General features: G+C 49.6%; 1 protein-coding gene across 1 annotated transcript in view; it reads left to right on the top strand.

Moving 5' to 3' along the window:
* FANCA (FA complementation group A) overlaps nucleotides 1-16516 on the top strand; it is a 48200-nt gene that overhangs the window by 18448 nt on the left and 13236 nt on the right. The window contains exons 17-30 of the mRNA XM_036276079.1: nucleotides 897-992; nucleotides 1080-1139; nucleotides 2575-2663; nucleotides 3370-3430; nucleotides 3524-3573; nucleotides 7177-7253; nucleotides 8959-9078; nucleotides 10451-10587; nucleotides 11004-11074; nucleotides 11401-11497; nucleotides 11580-11767; nucleotides 12827-12923; nucleotides 13804-13980; nucleotides 15191-15264. Coding sequence (XP_036131972.1) covers nucleotides 897-992; nucleotides 1080-1139; nucleotides 2575-2663; nucleotides 3370-3430; nucleotides 3524-3573; nucleotides 7177-7253; nucleotides 8959-9078; nucleotides 10451-10587; nucleotides 11004-11074; nucleotides 11401-11497; nucleotides 11580-11767; nucleotides 12827-12923; nucleotides 13804-13980; nucleotides 15191-15264 — 1394 coding nt within the window. The remainder of the gene's footprint in view (nucleotides 1-896; nucleotides 993-1079; nucleotides 1140-2574; nucleotides 2664-3369; nucleotides 3431-3523; nucleotides 3574-7176; nucleotides 7254-8958; nucleotides 9079-10450; nucleotides 10588-11003; nucleotides 11075-11400; nucleotides 11498-11579; nucleotides 11768-12826; nucleotides 12924-13803; nucleotides 13981-15190; nucleotides 15265-16516) is intronic.

Below are 16516 nucleotides of genomic sequence, written 5' to 3'. Positions count from 1 at the left end.
GTGTGGGAAATGTTTTTTATAATAAGTCTGTATGAATCTCACAATTAGAATATGTTTGTTTCTGTAAGCCTTCTTAGATAGCTGTACCAGCATTTGTTTTTGGGGGAAGGGCACCTGGAAACTGATTCTGACCTTTTTTCTGTTTATCCTAACCGGAGGATATTTTTCCATTGATTCTTTTTAGATAGAGTGGAAGGAAGGAAGGAAGGGAGAGAGAGAAACATCGATGTGAGAGACACATCAGTTGATTGCCTCCCGCATGACCCCAACCAGAGCAGGGGATCAAATTTGCAACCCAGGTACGTGCCCTTGACCGGGAATCGAACCCACAACCCTTTGGTCTGTGGGCCGACACACTAACCACTGAACCAAAACGGCCAGGGCAATTCTGATCATTTTTTTAACTAAGACATTTGCATTATATTCCAAAGAAACCAGGTGAGATAATAGGTAGAAGAATAGAACAAGCCATGTACCCATCATAGGGTGAAGCCCAGAGCGCTGCTCACACCTCTAGGCCTCCCCCCACCTGCCTGAATGCTTGACCGCCTTGTCTCTCGGGTACCCTGGGTGAGGCCTCAGCTGGCAGCCTTCAAGATGGAAAGGTGTCTCGTGATTATAGGCGTGAACAGCAGTGGCTGCCTTGGTGCCTTCCATCTGAGGAGAGAGGTTTGCAAAGGAGCGCCCTGGTCCTCCTGCAGGACCCTTGCCCACCCACTTCTGAAGGAGCACCCTCAGGCACATGTGGAGACCCTCACCAGGATTTTGTTTGTCCCACTCCAGCTTTTGTCCTCCTGGTCTCTGGCTAATTCTCTGACTTCCTGTCGTCAATATGAGCGTCTCCTCAAAGTCAGGAGCGGCCGACAGGCTAACACCCTGCTGTGTTTTCTCTATAGGTGCACATTCTCCACCCACCCCTGGTCCCCAGCAGGTACCGATCCCTCCTTACAGACTACATCGCACTGGCCAGGACACGGCTGTCTGACCTCAAGGTGAGTCCTGACCTCCCTTCCTCCCCTTGATCTTCAGCCGCCTTCACCTATCTGGTCCTTATGTTCTCGCTCATGTCTTCTCTGCAGGTTTCCATGGAAAACATGGGACTCTATGAGGATTTGTCTACAGCCGGGGACATCATAGAGGTAACTCACCTCGGTGCTGCCGCCTTGGGTGTGTCCCCATGCTCACCAAGCACAGTCTCGTTTCCTGTGACTGAGTTGAGCATTTGAGCCTTTTCTGTCTCTGGGGCCTGGTATGTGTGGTGCAGGTGGAGCCTGACAGTTACCTTAAGCTTGTTCTATAATGTCACACTATTCAGAACAGGAGCGAGACAGGCACGACTTATAGGAAGGGTTGTCTTTTGGAAGATCTCCGTCCACATGGGTTTGAGTGGACAAGGTGTCATGCTTTTTCTAGGAATGACAGAAAAAAGGGTTAACTACAATTATTTAAATTAAATGTCAGATGGCTATGTGGTATATATTTTTTAGAAGATCCTTTTACGTAAAAGTTGTGAGTTGCTTGAAACTGTTAGAGTTGCTGTTAAAGTGAATATTTAGAAATACTTGCCCTGCTGGTGTGGCTCAGTGGTTGAGTGTTGACCCATGCACCAAGAGGTCACTGGTTCGATTCCCAGTCAGGGCACAAGCCCAGGTTGTGGGCTTGGTCCCCAGTGGGGGACATGCAGGAGGTGGCCAGTCGATGTTCTCTCTCATCGATGTTTCTATCTTCCTCTCCCTCTCCCTTCCTCTCTCTAAAAATGAATAAATAAAATTTAAAAAGTCTTTAAAAAAAAGAAAAGAAATACTTAACGTAGCCTGGCCAGTGTGGCTCAGTGGATTGAGTGTCGTCCTGTGGACTGAGAGGTCCTCATTTGATTCCTGGTCAGGGCACGTGCCTGGGTTGTAGGCTCGATCCCCAGTAGGGGCATACAGGAGGCAGCCGATCGATGTTTCTCTCTCATTGATGTTTCTATCTCCCTTCCTCTCTTTCTAAAAAAAAAAAATCAATGAGCCCAGGCCGGTTTGGCTCAGCGGTTAGAGCGTCGGCCTGCGGTCCGGAGAGACCCGGGTTCGGTTCCCGCTAAGGGCACGTACAGTACTTCGGTTGCAGTTTGTCCCCGGCCCTGGTTGGTCGTGCGGGTGGCAGCCACTCGATGTGTCCCTTTCACATCGATGTTTCTCTCTCTCCCTTCCTCTCTCTCTCTCCCTCCCACTCTATCTGTACAAAAAAATGGAAAATATCCTTGGGTGAGGATAAAAAAAAAAAAAGAAAAAAAATCAAATTTAGTCTCTGTTCCTTCACACCTGAAAATCTTTAGTGGAGCCCTCGCCTGTCCTAGAGAGGCAGCAGAGGGTAGAGGCAGGAAGGACACGGAGATGGGAGGGTGGCAGTGGCTTCCTTAGGGGCCGTGCTGTTGCTGGGCTGCTTGTTGGTCTGACTTGCTGAGGGCAGAAAGAAAGCCATTGGTGCCCTTCCTAGTTCTGAATTCCCAGTGTGCCATGCATCGAGCTCAGCGCCTTTTCCATAAAAACAATAAGCCTTCTCTTTTTTTCCCTTCCTCCTGCATGGAGTCAGCCCCACAGCCAGGCGTCCCAGGATGTGGAGAAGGCTATCCAGGTGTTTGAACACACAGGGAAGATTCCTGTTGCTGTCATGGAGGCCAGGTAGGGTCATGCTGCTGGAGTTATCCCCTCATCTGCTCTCAGAACCACATGCAGCAGGTCAGTTGTGTTCGTGGGGAGACCAGCTGTTAATATGAACGTCCCGGTGATGGTCCTGCAGCTGGCTGGTGTGGAGCCCTTGCCATGACATATGTTTTCTTTGGAAAAGCACGCAGCACCCCAGAACAGAGCCAACAGGTGGGGCAGAGCAGAGCCACACTGTTCAGAGGGATGATGATTTTTATTAACTTCTTCACTGGTGACCAGTGTTGACCCAGTACAGGGAGTCAGGTTCCAAAATTGTGTTGAATTTGATGTGATCCCAAAACTTGTTAAATTCTGGCTGCTGTGAGTTTGGGGTAGCTTTATTAAGGTGTTGCTTCCGAGAAATGTCCAACTTCTGGGATTTCTAGATCTTCTCTAAGGAGAATGCCCACATTGACCTACTATGACCCTTGTGGCCTTGGATTGACCCAAAGCCATGGCCATGCTGAGGGGGAGAGCATTGTCCAGATTCCCTAAGAGATAGGTTGTCACCAGCACAGACTACCCATTGCATGAACTGGGTCTTAAAAATATGATGTAACTTCATAGCCATGAAATGAGATGACCCACCCAGTGCCACTCTGAGTGGAAACTGACCTTTTTGTTACCTTCACTGAGCTGTCCTGATGCTTCTGCTGTCTGAGCCTGCTTTTCTTTGTTGCAGCATATTCAGGAGGCCCTACTATGTGTCTCACTTCCTGCCCGCCCTGCTCACACCTCGAGTGGTCAGTACGCATCTTCATGAACTGGGATCGAGGGGCAGAGAGCAAGGATGTTTCTGTCTGCATCTCACTGGAGTCTCATGTTTCCTCTCACAGATTCCGAGAGCACCTGATTCCCGAGTGGCCTTCATAGAGTCCCTGAAGAGGTGTGCAAGGACATCTGTTTCTTTCTAGTAGGGCTTTTGACAATGAAGAGAATTCTGGTTCCTTTTGTAGACATGTTTTATCACATACATGTTTTATTTGTAAAACGTTGTCTCAAAATTAGTTGGTTAAGATTTTCAAAAGAATTTCTTTGCTTCCGAATATTGCCACTTTGCATCACTTTTCAACAAATGTGTAGGAGATTGATCCGGGAATGAAAGTAGTGTTATTGGTACAAAATCACTGTGAAGGGAGGAGAATTAATCTTTTTTTTTCCCGGTATTTGGCATAGCTTAATTTTTTGACATTTATTTCTAGTCTTAAGAAACGTTTTGTCGCCTGGCCAGTGTGGCTCAGTGGTTGAGCATCGACCCTACAACAAGAGGTCGCCTGTTTGATTCCTGGCCAGGGCACAGGTTGTGGGCCAAATCCCCAGTGTGGGGCATGCAGGAGGCGGCCAATCGATGTTCTCTGTCATCGATGTTTCTCTCTCGTTTCCTCTCCCTTCCTCTCACTCTAAAAATCAGTAAAGAAAAAAAATTTTTTTTAATTTAGAAAATGTTTTTTTTTTTATTTTTTATTTTTTATTTTTTTTTAATCTTTATTGTTGGATGTAAAATGTATTATAGATGTTCCGCATTTTTCCCCCATTGAACCCCTCCTCCCCACTCCCGCCCCCTTCCCACCTTTTCCCACACTATTGTCTGTGTCCATTGGTTATGCATATGAGTTCTTTGGTTTATTTCTTCCCACCCCCCCAACCACCTTCCCATTGAGGTTTGTCAGTCTAGCAATGAATTTGTACTTCTTAATCTCTTCACCTTTTTCACCTATTCCCCCAACCATGCATCGATGTGTACCTTTTACGTCGATGCCCCCCCCCCATCTGAACAAAAAATGGAAAAATGTCCTCAGGTGAGGATAAAAATATAAATAAATAACAGTTTGGTGGTGATGAACAACTTTTTCCTTGTCTGGGAAACTATATGGCCAACGATTCTAAACAACAGCTTTGCAGGATAGAGTAATCTTGGTTGTAGGTTCTTGCTTTTCATCACTCTGAATATTTCTTGCCACTCCCTTCTGGCCTGCAAAGTTTCTTTTGAGAAATCAGCTGACCGTCTTATGGGAACGGCCTTGTAGGTAACTAACTGCTTTTCTCTTGCTGCTTTTAAGTTCTCTCTTTGTCTTCAGCCTTTTGCATTTTGATGATGATGTGTCTTGCTGTGGGCCTCTTGGGATTCATCTTGTTTGGGACTCTCTGTGCTTCCTGGATTTGTATGTCTGTTTCCTTCACCAAGTTAGGGAAGTTTTTTACCATTATTGTTTCAAATAGGTTTTTGATTTCTTGTTCTCTCTATTCTCCTTCTGGCACCCCCAAGATGTGAATGTTGGCACGCTTGAAATTGTCCCAGAGGCTCCTTACACTATCCTCATTTTTTTGGATTCTTTTTTCTTTTTGCTGTTCTGATTGGGCATTTTTTGCTTCCTTATATTCCAAATTGATGGTTTGCTTCTTGGCTTTACCTACTCTACTATTGAATCTGTGTAAATTATTCTTTATTTCAGTTAATGCCTCCTTCATTTCTGACTGCATCCTTCATTTCTGACTGGTCTATTTTTATATTCTCGAGGCCCTCACTAAGTTCGTTGAGGTTCTCACCAAGTTCATTGAGCATCCTTTTTTTTTTCATCCTCACCTGAGGACATTTTTTTTCCCCCCATTTTTTGTACAGATAGAGTGGGAGGGAGAGAGAGGAAGAGGAAGAGAGAGAGAGAGAGAGAGAGAGAGAGAGAGAGAGAAACATCGATGTGAAAGGGACACATCAAGTGGCTGCCACCCGCACGACCAACCAGGGCCGGGGACAAACTGCAACCGAGGTACATGCCCTTAGCGGGAACCGAACCCGGGTTTCTCCGGACCGCAGGCCGACGCTCTAACCGCTCAGCCAAACTGGCCAGGGCTCATTGAGCATCCTTATAAGCAATATTTTGAACTCAGCATCTGTTAGGTTGCTTATCTCCATTTCGCTTAGTTCTTTTCTTGGGGTTGTGTTCTTTTCTTTTATTTGGGACCTGTTTCTTTGTCTCCTCATTTTGGCTGCCTCCCTGTGTTTGTTTCTGTGTATTACTTAAGGAGAGGTATGGGGTTATCTGAGACCAGAAGCTTGTTTGAAAGAATTTAGGAAAACCTGAAGCAGGATCCAAGACAGGCCAATCCTATTTTTCAGCAACCTGCAACAGCTTGGGTGGGCCTGAAAGTTGGGTGGGGCAGGGCCTCAGGGAATCACCAGGGCGGGGCAGCCAGTGTGAGCCAGGTTGCTGGAGTCCCAGGGGAGGGCTCACCAAAGGAACAAAGGCCTCTGACAGCACGTTTGTCCTGGAGAAAGCCCCTTCTCCAGCCCTCGCTCCCATGCCAAACAGCTCAGTTCTTTCCCCTCGAGCTGCCTGGGCTCCAGCCACCTCAGCCTCCCTGAGCCTCAGTTCCCGCTGGTTTTTCCAGCCAGAAGTTATGGGGATTCTCTTCCTGAAACTGGAACCCTGAGTGGGGCACCTGGTGTGGGATGGGGACCCCTCAGTTCTCAGGGAGGACTTTCCCAGCCCAGGTGTCCTCCTGATTTTTATCTGCCACACGTGGATGTGGGACGAGCCTGGCCACCTCCACCCTCCTACCTCCTACCAGTCTCAATGCAGCTGCTTCTTTAATTCCGTAGTTGTAGGACTTCCATTCAGCTAGATTTCAGGTGGTTTTGAATGATAGTTGTTCTGTAGTTTAGTTGTAACTTTGATGTGGTTGTGGGAGGACATGATACCGCGTTTACCTACCTGCCATCCTGACCGGAAGTCTGGTTTCTATTTTTTAAGCTAAAAGCTTTCCAGTTCCTGGTTGGTGGTGGTCCCTCAGATTCCTGCTCTCCAGGCTGTTTCCTGCCTCACTCTGGTCCCCTGATAGGACCTCACTCTGGAGCTCAGCTGTGTCCTCCTCTGTTTGTGTGGTCATGGTTTGCAGTACTGGTGGGTCAGGTGCCCTCATGCCTCGTGGCTCACCTGGAGGCTTCTTGTTCTGCAGGCTGTGTCACTGTCTATACGTCCCGTCCTGGGCTGCCGCTCATGACTCCTCTTCTGAGGGTCACTCCATGGCTCTGGTCCTTGGACCTGTCACTGCCCTGAGACAGTGCCAGCCAGGGTCTGTGCCCTGCAAATACCCTGTGTCTTTATCACAGGACTTACTCTATAAATGATTCCAAGTTTTTTGTATTTTTAGTCACATTTGGTTTTTTTTTTATGTCAATGTAATTCATTAGAAGTAATATAAGTTCCTTTTTAAAATTTGGAAATTACCAAACCTTGATTGAGAGAAGTAAGAACCATTTCTAATCTCTGTGCCCAAGGACACCATTGCTGGCAGATGTGAATGCATGACATTGTGAACCAGTAAGAACCGTTTGCATGTATAGTTGTTTTTCTAAAACGGGGTTACAAAGTACAACGTTGTGTAATTATATTTACTGTGTCACGTGTTTTGTGATAGTGTTTGGAATGGTAAGCTTGAGAATTAGCTTGAGTTATAGTTGACCTGATTTTAATGTTTTGTTTTGATCCAGAGCCGATAAAATCCCCCTGTCTCTGTACTCCACCTACCGCCAAGCCTGCTCTGCTGCTGCAGAGAAGACACCAGCAGGTAAGGGTAACGGGTTCTCGGTCACGAGATGCGTCAATGACACCTTGGTTAGTGCTGTCTGGTTAGGTCGTGCTGAGTCTGACCAGAGCTTTGGGGTCAGAGACTGCCCAACACCGGTGCCAGTCCTGGACTGGGAGGGCCAGAAGTGATGCCGTCAGCTTACAGGCTCTAAGCCTGGAGGCCCTGACGCTACCTGAAGGAGCGCAGTCCTGAAGCAGTGTATGCCCTACAAACGCCACTCTGTTGTTCACGTGCCCTGCTGAGGGGTAATGTGGTTTCTGTTTGCCTGTTTTGAATTCAAGCTTTAAATTTAGGTGACTTCTCAGACTCAGCGGGGCTCTAGGCTTGTATTGTTTCTGGAGTCTCACAGGGCCTGGTCTGTGACATCTTTTTTTGTTGTTAATCCTCACCTGAGGGTATTTTTTCATTGATGTTTAGACAGAGTGGAAGGGAAGGAGGGGCGGGGGGAGAGAGAGAGATACAGACAGACATATATTGATGTGAGAGACATCAGTTGGTTGCCTCCCGCATGACCCTGACCAGGGCTGGGGATCGAACCTGCAACCCAGGTATGTACCCTTGGCTGAGAATTGAACCTATGACCCTTTGGTCCTTGGGCTGACGTTCTTTCCACTGAGCCAAACTGGCCAGGCAGGTCTGTGACATCTTTCTGACCATTTGGACAGTTTTCTTCTGTGGTGGTTTGAAAGGTCTTTCTGCTTCTAGGGAACAGTGATGTGGACCTAGGTCACATCTGAAAGGATGAAGAGAAAACGGCTGTGCTCGGAGCATCTGGGCAGACTCGTCGGCGTGTCTGTGCCCACTCTGGCCATTCACGAGGCAGTGCCAGCAGGCTGGTTTCTCAGCACTGGCACTTGACAAGGAGTAGGAGCCAAGCCGCTGACGCAGCTTGTGTTTGCTGGTTTCAACCTTCTGACCTCTGCAGGGCTATGTAGGCTCATGGGGTGTCTGTCTGCTAGAACCCCCTTTCACTAGCCTGGATAACTTGTAACAGATGGAGACCCAGAACCCCTAAGTGGGCAGTGAATGAAGGTCTCAGATCTCACAGCTGTTAGATCCAGTGCTGAGATGGCAGCCTTGCTGGGGGTGCCATGTGCGGCCTCGATCCTCTTCACCCTGCCCTGGGTCCCATTTTGGGGCCTTTTAGAGTATCTTCTGCTGTAGGACTTTGTGTGATGGAGCTCATCAGCAGAGGCCTTCTGTTCTGATTCCTGGTGTTGCTGTGGGGGCCTGTGAGGCTCGCTGTGCAGTGTCTTCCCCAGGAACACTGGAATTGAACTTGGTTTGCTCTTAAAACACTGATTATCTTTTTTCTTTGCTTTATCTTTTTTTTTTTTTTAACATCCCATGGTAAACAACAATATAATGATATTGCTTATGGGTGTGAGAAATGGGGAATAAGTCATTCATGATTCTGCCTCCTGCCCAGCCTCCCCCGCTTTGCCTCTCATCTTTTTTCATCAGGCACATGCTTTTTGCACTTGTGGCAATGGGTTGGGTAGACCATGCTTATTCTAAAAGTTGTTTATAAGTGTGTTGATTTTTGATATGACAGCATCCAGCCTCAGGATGGTTTCACTTCCCTCTCATGGACAGAAACCATGGGAATGAGCAGGTCCATATTCAGCTTGTTTGTGTTTCCTGTGTCGCTTAATTGTTAAAATCACTGTTCTCGGTCTCTCAGATGTATCCCTGGGAGTGAAGGAGGAGGCAGAACCTGACTGGGTGGAAGGCTCCCTGAGACTGCTCACAGTTGCACTTCAAGAGCTCAGGGCCACCATGACAGACCCCACCCAGTACGACGGTGAGGATGGGCTGTGTGCAGCACTGGGTGGGGCTCACTGGTCCACTCCTCCTTCCTCAAGGTGTTAGTGTCTGGTACTTACCCCTGCAATCCAGTGTTTGGTACATTAGCCTGACCACAGTGCTGACAGGTGTCTAGGAAGATGGGAATCTAGTCACTCAAGCTGTCACAAACCCTTGAAGGTGACTGTTCTGCTCTTTTGCATCCAGTAGAGAGGATGCTGGGCAGTATTGCTCGGTGTGGGGTTTTCTTTTGTTTGCTAACGCCTGAGTGGCTGTGACTGAGCCTCTGCGAAACCATGAGCCTTCCTCTGGAGCGGGGCTGGGACAGCTCAGAGCCCGCAGTGGTCACGTGAATGAAATCCCAGCTGCCAGCACTTACAGGCTTTGTCCTGGGAAGTGCAGAATCCAAAATAATAGTCCACTTTTTACCTACTAACTGTAACAGGCTTTATTTAGTATGAATTTTTTTTTCTTAATCCTCATCCAAGGATATGTTCATTGATTTTTAGAGAGAGCGGAGGGGAGAGAGAAAGAAACAAAAAACATCAATGTGGGAAACATCGATCAGTTGCATCCTGTGCACACCCGACCAGGGATTGAACCGCAACCTGTAATTGAACCTGAAACCTTTTGATGCATGGGGCGACGCTCCAACCACCTGAGCCACCTGGCCAGAGCTATTATGAATGCATTTTAGTCCAGTTTGAAAAGAATAACCTGGGAGAGCCTCACTGAGGAAATACTAACAAGGCCACCGTAGTTCCGCTGCTTGCTGGGTGCCTGCAGGGCCTTAGCTGCGATCCTGTGAGTGCTGGGTGGGCGATGGTGGGAGCGTGGCCTTGCAGAGCTGTGCTCCTGTGACATGTGGCGTCAGGACCCGCGGGCCTGATGGAACCCCAGAGCTCCAGCAAGATGACCAAACGGTCAAGTCAGCCGTGCTTCCAAAGACAGGAGACCTTCCTTTTCCACGCACTGTGTTTGGCCTACTTTCTACCTGCCCAACCTCTGGTGCCCAGAGGCTGTTCCTCTTCACCATCCACAGACACAGTGGCGGCTAGGATGCCAGCTTCTAGCAGATGTTATAGTGTGGGGGAGAGCCGACACGTGATTCAGATGAAGACTTTAAGTAAGCGGTGAGGTTTGTGATGGTAGCAGAAAGGAATGCATCAGCCCTCACACGTACAGGACAGGTGTGGATGGCAACTGTCCCCTCTGCTGTGTCACCTGCTCTCCACAGTCTAGTCACTGCTACCTGTAGTGAGTTGGCCCTGGTGTGCAGTCAGGGCGGTGGGTAGTTTCTGCACCCCATCAGCCCCTCTGCACCTCCTATCCACATGTCTGCTCACCTGTCTCGGCTCTTCTATTCGCAGTCTTGTCTGCTCAGATCGCGGTGGTTTCTGAAAGGTTGAGCTCTGCCCTGGGCCTCAGGGAAGACCACAGCAGCTCTGAGGTCTCGAAGATCCAGCTCATTGTTCCTGCTCCCAAACTAGAGCTGCGAGAACAGCAGGTGTGTGGGACGTCAGAGATTACAGCTGTCGCACCTGCTGGCTGTGCTAAAGAATGAAAACCCTTCTCCTCACTCTTGCTCTGCTACGTGAAGTAGTTTGTGGAGCCAAGGCAGTCAAGGTACTCGGTACCGGGTCCGCTGGCCCCGCCTGCGTGTGTAAAGAACATGCAGCAGAGGCCATTTGTGGCCCCAAAGCCTAAAATATTCACTCTCTGGCCCTGCTCTCTGCTGTAAAATTTCATGACAGGAGATTGGGTGACAACACGTGGCCTATCATGTTTCCAGGATTTGAGAGTGAGGATTCTTGTACCAGTTTGCTTTGGAGTTTCTTCTCCAGATGCAAGCCTGTCAGATTTTTGTAAACGATGCAAGATCTGGCTCACACATGGTCCCCTCTGGGACGTCTCTTCTCTCAGGTTGTGGATCTCCTGCTGACATCTTTCTGTCAGAACCTAATGGCAGCCTCCAACTTTGCCCCACCGGACAGGTAGTCTGGGCAGTTTTTCTGGGCAATTAGAGCCATTCTGTTGACAGCCTGGTGCTCTGGGGGGCCTCCCTGTGGAGCAAAGCTTCTCCCCATGTTTTATGATTACAGTAGCCTTCAGTTCTCAGTCCTCTCGCTTCCTGCTGCGCTGCTGGTGGGGGGCTGTGCTGGCTTATCCAGTGGGGATGTGGCAGAAGTTGAGCATTGCCACAGACCCCCCTCACTACTTGGGGAACTGCCTGGTTTTTGCTGAGGCCTCTTGTGCCTGAATGGTCATCCCCAGCCCCTGGGAAGGCTGTGCAGGACTGGGACTGGCCATGTCTCTGCAGGCAGGGATCCTGGGCTGCCCGCTTTGTGACAAGCACCTGTGGACAAACACTCCTCCCTGCTGTGCTCTCCAGGCTCTGCCAGCTTCTCCATCACCAGGTTAGTGCCATTGCCTCCCTCCAGCTAGGAAGTGGGCCCTGCACCCTCCCTCCTACAGAACCAGTTTTCTGTCCCATTTTAGAGTCCGAGCCTGAGTGCCTCGCACGTGCTGGGGTTGGCTGCCCTGGCTGTGCACCTTGGTGAGTCCAGGTCTGCGTTCCCAGAGGTTCATGTAGGTCCTCCTGCTCCTGCCAGGGGCCTCTCCATCCCTGAGTTCTTCAACAGCCTACTGATGTGTGGGTCCAAGGAGTCATTGCTCTTCTGCCTCAAGTGAGTTGCTCCCTCTCATCCTCAATCACTTGTCTCCTCTGTTGACAACAGTAACATGTGCCTCTCAGACGATCCCTGGTTAACGTGTTGGTGTATATCCTTCCAGAAGCTTGTTTGTGTGTATTTATGTGAGAGTGTTGGTTTCTTTGATTATAAAAAGGCTGCACTAAACTGCGTGTGAGATGTTGGCATCAGACTTCAGTGCCCTTGCACATCACTCAGTCCTTGGGCCTGTGACAGCTGCTCGGTTTTGTCTCTGGGTTGTGGCCTCTGGTTAGGTCCCTGGTTCTGAGCAGCCGCTGCAGCTGTTTCTCCAGGGTAACTCCCTACCTGTGGAACAGCCCTGTCCAAAGGCAAATTCATCTTAAAGGGCTTTGAGATCCATCATCCTTTAAGTCTGGGCCAGTTTACACCCCATGTGTCCCATAATGCACCACTGTGCCAGGCCCTGGGATGGAGCCCATCCCTGCCCTTCTGTTCAGGGACTCCTGCTAACTTGACAGCATGAAGCATGTGGGGTGGCAGGTGCTGGGGGCAGGTGGGCAGATAGGGGCCAGAGTGGCTGCCCTGGGAGGGCAGGGCTGTCTGTGCTGAAGCGTCCCTGTGTGATGGGGTCTGAATTGGGAGCTGTTGGCTGGGACTGGGGTCGAAGTTTATTGATGAAGTTGACAAAAGGCATGAGGAATGTAAGCAGCAGAATAGATGAGCACGGGAAAGCCTGCCTCTGTCCACTGTCCACCCAACATCTGCATTGTCCACACCAAGAGGCAGATGGCCTATCCCCCGTCTCCCTCGTGGACTTTTGGCAACATCAAACAGTCCCCATTAGGGGTCAGTCGGTTTTGGTTGGTCTCTGCCTACAGCATGGACAGAGTTCAGACCGGATGGCATAACAGGGGCTGCTTCTCCAGTGCTCGGGAGCTGAGGCCAAGGACGGGTGCTCAGACTCTGATTTCGAAGGCACTTGGTTCACTTTGTGAGGTTCACACTTACTTGTTTTTCATCCCTGATTTCCATGAATCACATTTCTATGTTACAATCTCTGTTTTCTATTTTCAGATTTTGTACTGCAGCAATTTCTTACTCTTTGTGTAAGTTTTCTTCCCAATCAAGTGATGGTTGGTACAGCTGTTTATCTCCAGGCCTTATAAAAAAGGTGGGTTCTCTTAGGTTCCTTTATTTTGTTGTCCTGAGCATCTGGCTTTTCTGTAGGAGTCGGAAGCTGATGCTGCCTTTTCCTTTTGTTCTGAGTTAAAATCAAAGGGTGAAAGAAACTTCCCACTCAAAGAATTCCATTTCCTCTAGAGAGTTTCTTTTCATGAGTGCTTGTTAGGAGACAAGAAATTTAAAGTGTGTCAGAAACCTGTAGTGTCAGCTGAGCAGGGGATGTTGCTGCTCCTTTGGTAGAGATTTAAGGAGCCTCCCTTGTGAGCTTTAAACCTGCTTTTCAGTCCAGGGTCCACGTTAGGATCAACTGAGAATCTTTAAAAGCCCAGCCTCCTGGGCCTGACAGGTAGATTGGTGTTGGGAGCAGCTGGGGGCCTCTCCTCAGGAGCTGCCAAAGCTTAAACTATGGAGGGAAGAGCAGGAAGAGTGGCCCCAACAAGGAAATCCTGAGTCACACTGTCTAGTCTCGATCCCTGTGTGGTCCAGCCTACAGAGGAACTGGGGAACAGCTGACTTCCTAAGGTGCAAAGGGATACAAATTAACACATCCCCGATAGGCTTTGTTACCCAGTGTGCACTTCCTAGTAAAGACACCCGTGCTGGCCAAGGCCTGGGAAGACAGCACCACCCTGTGGAGGGTAGGCCAGGCTCAGCCCTTCAGCTTCTAGGCATCAGCCAGGAAAACCCTCCCGTGTGCACCAAGGTTAAGTATAGGACTGCTCACGGGGATGCCGTCTGTACTTGGTCACTGGGTGACCCACGAGGGGAAGGCGAGGCCACTGCAGGTGACACAGAGTCTCTGCTACCCTGCTGTACATGGCCAGGTTACATATTTTCTGAACCTCAGATGTGTTGCTGTCTCTTTTCAGTTTCAGTTTGTTGTGCTCAGATTGTTCTCAGAAGCCCGAGACCCTCTGTATGCAGAGGACACAGCCAGCTTTCCCTGGAGGCCCTTGTGCCTGCCCTCTGCAGACTGGCGGCGAGCCGCTCTCTGTCTGTGGAGACAGAGGGCCTTCCGGGAACTGTTGAAGAAGAAGGAATTTCATGTAAGTCCCACTGTCCCTCCCCTTGTTTCTCACCTTGTTCTAACTCCTGGGGTTGTGGGTACAGATCTGGGGCCTGAGGGTGTGATGTGTGTGCAGGTGGGCTGACCCAGCACTGTGCAAGCAGCACAGACGTGGCTTTGGTTGGCACCATTATTGGGACCATTGTAGATTCACATGCAAGTGTGAGAAACCAGACAGGTGCCTTCTACTCTTTTCCCAGTTTCCCCCAACAGTAACGTGCAGAGAATTTTAAGAGTGGATAAAAATGCATTTTAAACATCTGCCAGGCTCCGGTTTGGGACTAGGCTTCTCTGAGCACAGTCCCTGGGAGTCTTGGCCACTTGGCCAGTTGCCTGTGTTACTCGTCTCTGCTTTCTTTTCAAACTTCCATTTATTTCAGGGATGTTTGCCTGCTTGTTTGGTCCTTAGAGAAAAATTACTATAGCTGCTTTATTTATCTTTTCAGTTCTTATATTGTAACTGTATCACGTATACAAGAGTAGGCCTAATGGTCTGTTTAATGTAAGGAGCAGTGACCCTGGGAAGGGCCGTACCCACTGGCAGTTTACTAGATGCCTCCCCTGCGCCTCGGGGTCACCATTCAGGCCCTGGAACATCGTAGCCCTGCCCAGGCTCTACCACAGGTGCATCCCTGAGCACCGCACGGCTGTGTGTCGCCTGGCTTTTGTCCTTACCCTGTTGTAATGTGCTGCAGGCGTGATTCTGGGAGGTGCTCTTCTACACCCCACGTTAGGTTCTGAGATCAGTCCAGGTTGATGTGTGACATTTTTCTAAGAATTTGAAAACAAGAAATATGCTACCATGAATGTTTGAAGCATTTTATTGTATCAAGCTTATTCTTCGGTTACTCACCTAGCTCCCGGGAGTTAGAAAGTGAGCAGTGACCTGAGAGGTTTGCAGATGCCGATGCCACAGGGTCACGGCTCACGCCAACAGTGTGCTGGAGAACTCCATTCATGAGTTCCTGCTTTCCCGTTTTGGTTAGCTTCACTTTCAGAGTTAGAGTAAGCAATAGATCAGTTCTTCACCAGGGTTTGGGGCTGACACCTCCGTCCAGTAATGGGAAATGGTGTGAGAGCAGAAGTTACTCTGACCACATGAGGGTGCTGGGCTGTGGGACTACTGAATAAACTGGACCTGTGCCTCCTGGGCCCATCCTCGCTGTGGCACTCAGCCGGGCTTCTCTCAGTTAACTTACAGAGACTGGGTACAGCTGGAACTGGAAATTCACCCTGAAGTGGATTCTCTTTCAGACATAGAAAGGTAAGTGTTTAAAGGGTTCCACTCCTCAAAATGTTTTATGGTTTTCTCCATTATCTTAAAGTCTTGAGTTTTGTCATTATATCCTTAACTTACTGTTCAGTTTAACATATCTGTGAGCACAATTTTATTCACTCCTTTATTCAAGAAACCTTGAGCTGTTTACTAGACACTTCTAGAATGTTCTAGCAGCCAGGGATGCCTCGTAAATGGGACACACCTGCCCATGTGCACAGAGCTGACACCTGTGTGGGCCTGAGGACAAGCATGTAGACAGAGTGGAGTAGGAATGTGCTCTCTGAAGACACCAGACAGGGCCATGAGAGCAGTGGCCCGGAGAAGGGGCAGCAGGAGGAGCAAACACATTTCCCAAGGTGGGGACAGAGCAGTCGTGTGGTGAGAAGCCATGGTGGGGCCTGACCAAGCATGTTCTCAGCTAGTATCTGCTGGCCCTGCTCCCGCCTACCATGTGCGAAAAGCCCATGCAGCCCACTGAGGAGGCAGAGGGCTAGGTGCCCACGGAGTGCTGGCTGTGGGGATGGCTCCATGGTGGGCCGAGCAAGGTCTGAAGGCTGATTACTGACCATCGGGAGGTCCGACATGCTGTTCAAGCAAGTGGGCTGCTGGTAGGGCCCATGGATTTGGGGGCTCAGAGGTCAGGGAGGGCATGGGAGCCCAAGGTGGCAGCTGAGGGCAAGGGAAAGGGTCCTGGAGCCCCACTGTGCTTCGTGAGGTCAGAGACCTTCCCAGTCACATGGAGGGCTATCTGTTCCCACACTGGTCTTGTGGTGTCAGATTCTAGACGGGATTAATAGAAATAATAAGAAAAAGAGAAGCCTGTGGCAGTGAAAAGAGCAACTGGTTGCTTTTTCCGACAAAATGGATTTTCATTTGCTTGCACCAGGCCAGTTTGGGGAGGGCTTTGCACATGTGCTCGCATGCCCCGGGTCTCTGCTCTTCCTGACCTCTTCCAGCAGGAAGAGAAGGGTTCTCTGGTGCCCATGACCACTCAGCTCACCCTGAGCCCTGCGTGTGGATGCGGTGTTTGCACCTGTCCAGGGCTGTCCTTCCTGAGAGGGTCTGCACGGGTTCCGATGGAGAAAGCACGAGATGATCGTCGTGACTCCTTGCCTGCTCGTGCTCGGGTTTGGCTCCTTTTTCACAGGTGCCAGTTCCTGTGGCTCTGTGCTGTTTGCAGGTTGTCCTCAGACCTTCTTGTGGGCAATTGGCCATGTCTGCACACCTGTGCTGAGGA

Source organism: Molossus molossus, unplaced genomic scaffold, assembly GCF_014108415.1.
Source record: "Molossus molossus isolate mMolMol1 unplaced genomic scaffold, mMolMol1.p scaffold_m16_p_21, whole genome shotgun sequence".
Classification (NCBI taxonomy): Eukaryota; Metazoa; Chordata; class Mammalia; order Chiroptera; family Molossidae; genus Molossus; species Molossus molossus.
The sequence above is the reverse complement of the archived record's forward strand: the minus strand, read 5'-3'. Positions and strand labels throughout refer to the sequence as shown.